The sequence below is a fragment of the Macaca thibetana genome, chromosome 9 (genome assembly GCF_024542745.1).
Source record: "Macaca thibetana thibetana isolate TM-01 chromosome 9, ASM2454274v1, whole genome shotgun sequence".
In the NCBI taxonomy this organism is placed as follows: Eukaryota; Metazoa; Chordata; class Mammalia; order Primates; family Cercopithecidae; genus Macaca; species Macaca thibetana.
The window spans coordinates 23,292,176-23,299,657 of NC_065586.1; the positions used below are offsets into that span (position 1 = coordinate 23,292,176).

Below are 7,482 nucleotides of genomic sequence, written 5' to 3' on the forward strand. Positions count from 1 at the left end.
GCTGAATAATATTCCATTGTCTGAATATATCACACTTGGTTTACCCATTCATCATTTGATGGACATGTGGATAGTTTTTACCCTTTGGATATTATGAATACTACTACTATGAACATTGATATACAAGTTTTTGTATGGAGATATGTTCTTATTTTTCTTGGTTATATACACCTAAGAGTGGAATTACCTGGATCATATGGTAACTCTATGTGTTACATTTTGAGGAACAGCTAAGCTGTTTAAAAAGTATTTGCATCATTTCACAATCCCACAGGGAACATATGAGGATTTTAACTTCTTCACATTTTGTCCAACACTTGCTACTTTCTGTCTTTTTTTCCCCCTCGCCTTGATACAGGGCCTCGTTCTGTCACCCAGGCTGAAGTGCAATGGTGTGGTCATGGCTCTCTGCAACCTCAAACTTTTGAGCTCAAGCAATTCTTCCCCCTCCGCCTCCCAAGCAGCTGGGACTACAGGTATGTGGCACCATGCCAGGCTAATTTTTTTCTTAATTTTGTGTAGACACAGGGTCTTGCTATGTTGCCTCAGCTGCTCTTAAACTCCTGGGGTCAAGTGATCCTCCTGCCTCAGCCTCCCGAAGTGCTGGGATTATATGCATGAGCCATGGCTCCTAGTCTAGGAAATTTTTTTCTAGCTTAATTGGATGTATTTAATGTTTATCTAAAGACACAGGATTCAGCTTCTTTGCACAGTTTTTTAAAAAATCACATCTATAGTCTTCCCACGTTTTAATGTACTGTATATAGCAAAAACTTTACCAGTTATTCTGTGTTAAGTTTTGGGACCCTTTTGAGGAGTTTATAGTTGAGGAAGGGAAAACAGTCATGTAAACCATCAGAATAAAAACAACTCACCTCCTGAAAGCTTATACTCTTCAATCGTTCTGATCACGTAGCAATTTTCCTGCATATTAATTTTAATTAATTACATTATAGATAATTATGTGAACTCACGAGAAATCAGATTTGCCTCCCTAATCTCTTTGCTGTCACCTGCAAGGCCTTGTCTTCTCTTAGCTTCCAAGGGCCAAAAACAACATCCAGTTCCAAAGCTGCCATCATCTCTGCTGTGAAGGTTTCCTGAAGTATCACCCCCTCTAGGAAGTCTTTCCATATTGAGATACAGGGTGGACAAGGATTCCTACTGTCAATACGCAGTCTTGCATAGTCCACTGCCCCCAGACCAACTAAAAAGATTTTTAAAAATGCATTCATATGTTAATGTTTCAAATCTTCACCTCTTTGTTTTAGTCTGTTGCTAACTTGGTACATCAGAGGTAGTGTGTCTTCTGTGGACCTAGTGTTTTGTTGTTGTTGTTGTTAGTGTTGTTTTCTGCATTTACCCCAACCTGTTAAAATCTATTCTTGCTTTAGGATTTAAATGATAATATCTTCCTTATCTCCCTTCAGGCTCCAGTTATGCTAGCCCTGCTAGGCACACAGTGGGTATGGTAAATGTTATTTGATGATGGCCTTGCCAATAGTCTTGTCTTCCGTTTCAGAACACCAGCTAATGAAAGAGTTAAGCGTGAAGTGCTTCATGCACAGAGCAATAGATGCTCAACAAATCAGTGATGAAATCCAAGCATGGTAATTTCCTTTTCCTAATTAGCCATGAGCGCTTCAAGCTCCCAAAGGAGTAGTTACCAGAATTTGAAAAGTTAGACAGCCATTTTCCTTCTTCTGAGTTAATTTACCTAACCGGCTGCAGTGACCTGAGCTGGGACCCTGCCAGTCATACCGCCCAAAAATAATTAAAAGCCCTGGCTAAGGTCAAGGGACCTGGATAGTAATCTTGGCTTCACCACTATCTGACGAACCTTGGGAACTCGCTTTCCATCTACTCATTCACTTAGTAAATATTAATTAGGTCCAATTACGTGCCAGGTACTGTGTTAGGGAATGGAAATTTAAGAGCAAGACCCAAGTCTCTCAATTCATGGAATTCACATTCTACTGGAAAGGTTGGGGACCGGATTACAGCCTACATCACCTACAGGTTCAGTCTCCCTATCTCTAAAATGTTAGGACAACCTCTAGGTTCAATTTGAATGTTTGGAGCCTGTTAATTTAGCATTTGATCAAAGCTCAGAATACAGCAAAAGTCTTCCACTACCTCTGGCTTTCCCTTACAAAGGTGGGTATTACAAAAAGGCTCGGTAGAAGTATTTTCTATAGCCTATCTTGCCCCAGAAGGCAGGTCACGACTTTCTCTACCGCTTTTGACCTCTGGCTAGCAATCGCATCTATTTTCAAAAGGCCCTAGGTGATACTGCATTTGGTATTCTGAGAAAGGCTGTTTATAAAGGGCTAAAAGGCTTCCTTGCTTTCGCCCAAGCAGGTATTTGCCAAGTGACATAGGTCAGAGGTGCAGAAAAGTTGGTTTTGTCTTCGCAGGGCAGGAGAATCCACTAGAGGACTCACCCTTAACAGGTGAGTCCAAGGAAGTGCATAGAAAAGACGCAGTGGTAAAACTAGCTGGGCACCTGTAATCCCTGCCCAAGGCAAGGCTGAGGAAGGGGGATCGCTTGGACCTCGGAGGTGGAGGTCGCAGTGGGGCATGATGGCGCCACTGCAGTCAGCCTGGAAGGCAGAGCAAGACCTTGCCTTAAAAAGGAAAAGAAAAAAAAAAAAAGAGGAAAAGACTCGTGGTGCCAGGATTGGTGGCTAGGGCCTGTAATCCCAACACTTTGGGAGGTCAAGGCGGGAAACAACTTGAGGCCAGTAGTTCGATACCAGACTGGGCAACTGTAATAGTGAGACCCTCGCCTTAAAAAAAAAAAAAAATTAGCCGGGGGCGGTGGTGCACACCTGGGTTGAGGTGGGCGGATCGCTTGAGTCCGGGAGGTCAAAGCTTCAGTGAGCTATGGACTGCGCCACTACACTCCAGCTTTGGAGATAGGTGAGACCCTCATCTCTAAAAAGATAAAAGAGGCAGTAGTGGATGCAAGGAGGGATGGTAGCCCATGACCATGCAGAGGCCAAACAGCATTCTGTTCTCCACACCCATGCCAGAAGCTTTCCTGCCAAGCAAGCTTTCCGAGCATGCTAACTCGCTCCAAGAAGCGCCCATCCCGCAGCACCCACTGCAGCCGCTGCGGAGAGTGGCGCAGCGCAGAAACCCGTGCCCAGGTCGGGGAAGCGGTCTGCGGGAGTCACGTGGGCGGGAGGCCCAGCCAGGAATCCCCGGACTGCTCAGGCCTACGAGCCCCCGGCCTCGCCCCGCCCGCGCGCGACGAGGGCCACGCCCGTGACGTCGGCGGAGCGGAGCAGGGGGCGGGGCGCGGGCCGGAGTGGGCGGGGCGAGCCGACGCGGCTGAATCGGGCGCGGAGACAAGCCGCGCATTCCAGCGAGTCCACGTGACGCGGCCGCGAGGCCTGAGGTAAACAACCGCGGCCCCGCCTCCCGGGCCTCCGCGCGCACCGCGCTCCTCCTCGCCGGCAGGACGCGCTCCAACGAGGCGGGCGGCTTCCTCCGTGAGTCCCCAGCGGCCGCCGCAGGCCGGAGCAGCTGCAGCGGGCGCGACGCCCCGGGTCTGCGGGCTGAGCGCACCGGCAGGAGTCGAGCTCGCGTCCCGTCCCCGCCCCCCCCCACGCTGTGGCGCAGCAGGAATTTGGCCGGGACCCGGGCGCTATTCGCGGCAGCTGACGCGCGGCGGCCAGCGGCCTTGCGCTCATCTCTATTCTGGGGCCGTTGGGTCACCGCGCTCCGCCGGCCCCCTCCCCCGGGCCCGGAGGGTGTGTCCCCCGCTCCGGGGCTCGCCGCGCCTATAAGGGGCCGAGCGGCGGGCAGGGACATGCAGCTCTACAGCAGCGTCTGCACCCACTACCCCTCCGGGTCACCGGGTCCCACGGCCGCCGCCCCCGCGCCACCCGCCGCCGCCGCCCCCCCCTTCAAGGTCTCGCTGCAGCCCCCGGGAGCCGCCGGCGCCGCGCCCGAGCCCGAGACCGGTGAGTGCCAGCCCGCCGCGGCCGCCGAGCACCGTGAAGCCGCCGCTGTCCCCGCCGCCAAGATGCCCGCCTTCTCCTCCTGCTTCGAGGTGGTGTCCGGGGCCGCCGCGCCCGCCTCTGCCGCCGCCGGCCCGCCTGGCGCGTCCTGCAAGCCGCCGCTGCCGCCGCACTACACGTCCACCGCGCAGATCACCGTGCGGGCCCTGGGCGCCGACAGGCTCCTGCTGCACGGGCCCGAGCCCGCTCCCGGCACCGCGGGCTCCGCCGCTGCCCCGCGCGGCCGCTGCCTCCTGCTGGCCCCAGCGCCCGCAGCCCCGGTCCCGCCGCGGCGGGGCTCCTCGGCCTGGCTCCTGGAGGAGCTGCTGCGGCCCGACTGCCCCGAGTCCGCGGGCTTGGACGCGACACGGGAGGGGCCCGATCGGAACTTCCGACTGAGCGAGCACCGCCAGGCCTTGGCCGCCGCCAAGCACCGAGGCCCCGCGCCGACCCCGGGGAGCCCCGACCCCGGTCCGTGGGGCGAAGAGCATTTGGTGGAAAGGGGCCCTAGGGCCTGGGAGAGGGGCGGCGACCGCTGCGACGCTCCCGGTGGGGACGCGGCGCGGAGGCCCGACCCAGAGGCCGAGGCACCCCCAGCCCGGAGCATCGAGACCGCCCCGAGCAGCGCGGCGGAGCCGGTGATCGTCTCCAGGTCAGATCCCAGAGACGAGAAGCTGGCCCTGTACCTGGCCGAGGTGGAGAAGCAGGACAAGTACTTGCGGCAGAGGAATAAGTACCGATTCCACATCATTCCCGACGGCAACTGCCTCTACCGAGCTGTCAGCAAGACGGTGTATGGGGACCAGAGCCTGCACCGGGAGCTGAGGGAGCAGACGGTGCACTATATCGCCGACCATCTCGACCACTTCAGCCCCCTGATTGAGGGCGACGTGGGGGAGTTTATCATCGCTGCTGCCCAAGACGGGGCATGGGCTGGGTACCCGGAATTGCTGGCCATGGGGCAGATGCTGAATGTGAATATCCACTTAACTACTGGAGGGAGGCTGGAGAGCCCCACGGTGTCTACTATGATTCATTATTTGGGCCCAGAGGATTCCCTGAGGCCTAGTATTTGGCTCAGTTGGCTCAGTAACGGACACTATGATGCTGTATTTGATCACTCCTATCCTAACCCAGAGTACGACAACTGGTGCAAACAAACTCAAGTGCAAAGGAAACGCGACGAAGAACTTGCCAAATCTATGGCCATATCCCTATCCAAAATGTATATTGAACAAAATGCATGCTCTTGAAATGTCTCAAAACCTTACACCCTGGGAATAATTGCATACATAACTTGTTTGGAGAATCACATGAACTCTAATCAGGGTAATAGCACTTTCAAACTTGCTAGTAGATTTTATTGTAGGTGTAATGCCTTAATCATCTTTTTGAATGTTTTCTCAGAGCTGAAGGTTGCTGGGCCACCTAAATGATGTTTCATGATAGCTTTGGGTGATTTTATTGCTATTTATAATTTGCTGTATAAAGTGAGCACTACTTAATTTGCAAGCTGATTTCTCACAGTGTAAATTTGTTCATTCCTGGTAGTCTATTTTCTATAAAAATGTATTTTTGCACAACATTTTTAAAAACTGGTGTACCTTCATCTATGATGTGTTCAGGCATAAATCCAGAGAAGTGCTTTATATGAAATGTATTATTTTGAACAGAGTTTGTGATTTGGTAGTTATTTTATGTTGTTGAAATTTGAATTTCACAATTCTTAGATAATTATTTCAAATGGATATTGAAACATTCTTGTTACCAGATGTTTGGCCCATTCCATTTTGATGAAACAGAGCTGTTGTTTTGGAAATCATTATTTTTCTAGAAATGGTGAATCTTTTAAAGAAAATTACCTAATGGAAGGTTGTGGGAAGGTGTTTTTTTTCTTTTTTTTCCTGTTTTAAGGGATAGTACCAGGTCTTACTTGAATGAAAGTCTGATATTTGCTGATGGCAGAATGGTTATTCTGTACCCTGGTTGATATGTAGAGTAGATCGTCTGGTGCTCTCAATTGTTTTTATTGACATTTGTTATTTTGTTATAAAGAGAATGTTAACATGGTATAAAACTCTGTGACAAGATAAGCCTCCTGCTTTAACTTCTTGGATCCAACTAAGAGATTTATAAACTAATGGCATAAATGTCTGGAGCCACCCTTGGCAGTTACAGCAGGAGAACACTGTCTTAATATTTCTTTTACATTCTTTCAGAAGGTGAAATAGGATTGCCCTGTATTAATGTAGAAATGTCTGTAAACAGAGCTTGTATGGTTTGCTGGGTCAAACAATGTTTCCAACTTAAAATCTATCTCATTGCCACTTTAACTACTTTTAGTCATATTTATTAAGTAATGCAGTTTGTACTTTTTTTATTTTGTAACATTTTGTGATTTTTTTGTACAAAACTGTATTTGTACAATAGAGCAATTCCCAGCTGATGGAATGAATGAATAAAATGCAAAATTATACTTTTACAATGTCTTTTGGATAGAGTGGTTTTTAAATTGTAGTGTTTGTAGGAAACTTTCTTACACGTATGCATGTAAAGATGCATTTTTTTTTTTCCGTAAAGATGCCACAGCAATAGGTTTCCTAAATTCTCACATAAAGAAGATAGGCTAATCATGAGTAATTTCAAAGGGTAAGTCTGAATAAAATACAATTTAAAGGTGGAGAATCCAAGAAATTGCTCTCATTATTTCTAATTATAAATTCTGTCTACAATTATAGCTGTACCTATTGGCTAATGAAAAAGGAAGTGCAAGTTTTGTGTCAGCAGAATGTCTAATTTAATGTCATACTTGTGTATTCCACTCACTCTCAATATAGAGTTTAACGTTTTAAAGATTAACCAAAGATATACCCTAATTTTTGTCTAGTCTGGCCTCTTGAGATCACGGGAATCTGTTTTAAGATGTTGAAAAGTACATGCTATAGTTTGAATATATGTGTCCTACCACCCCAAATTCATGTGTTAATCCCCATTATGGTGGTTTTAAGAGGTTGGGCTTTTGGGGAAGTGATTCAAGACATGAGCACCCTGTCTTCATGAACGAATTAGTGCCTTTTCTATAAAGGGCTGGAAGGAACTAGCTTAGGCCCATTTTGCTCTTCTCTTGTTCTGCCACAGGAGGACACCTAGATGGTGTCATCTGTGAAGAAGGGGCCTTCACCTGATGTGGAACCTGCAAGCGCCTTGGTCTTGGACTTGCCAGCCTCCAGACTGTGAGAAATATAAATTTCTGTTCTTTATAAATTACAGGTATTTTGTTGCAGCAGCACAAATAGACTAATTTGGCGCACCTGTGTGCATAGTGTTGGGGTATGTTTACTGCATAAGAAAAGCAGCTATTTTGGATATTTTACTTTTCAGTTAGTCATTTAGACAGCACAGTCATAGACACAACTGAACTTGATTGAGTTCATTGGTTAACCACATTCTTGGAAGGATGCTGTTGAGTATCAAG

General features: G+C 48.6%; 1 protein-coding gene across 1 annotated transcript; it reads left to right on the forward strand.

Annotated features, from left to right (window-relative positions):
* The first annotated feature begins 3,432 nt into the window (after window positions 1–3,432).
* Window positions 3,433–6,489, forward strand: OTUD1 (OTU deubiquitinase 1). Its single transcript, XM_050803167.1, has one exon. It carries the CDS (start codon window positions 3,818–3,820, stop codon window positions 5,258–5,260), a length of 1,443 nt encoding a protein of 480 aa, XP_050659124.1. The 5' UTR covers window positions 3,433–3,817; the 3' UTR covers window positions 5,261–6,489.
* Window positions 6,490–7,482: the final 993 nt, after the last annotated feature.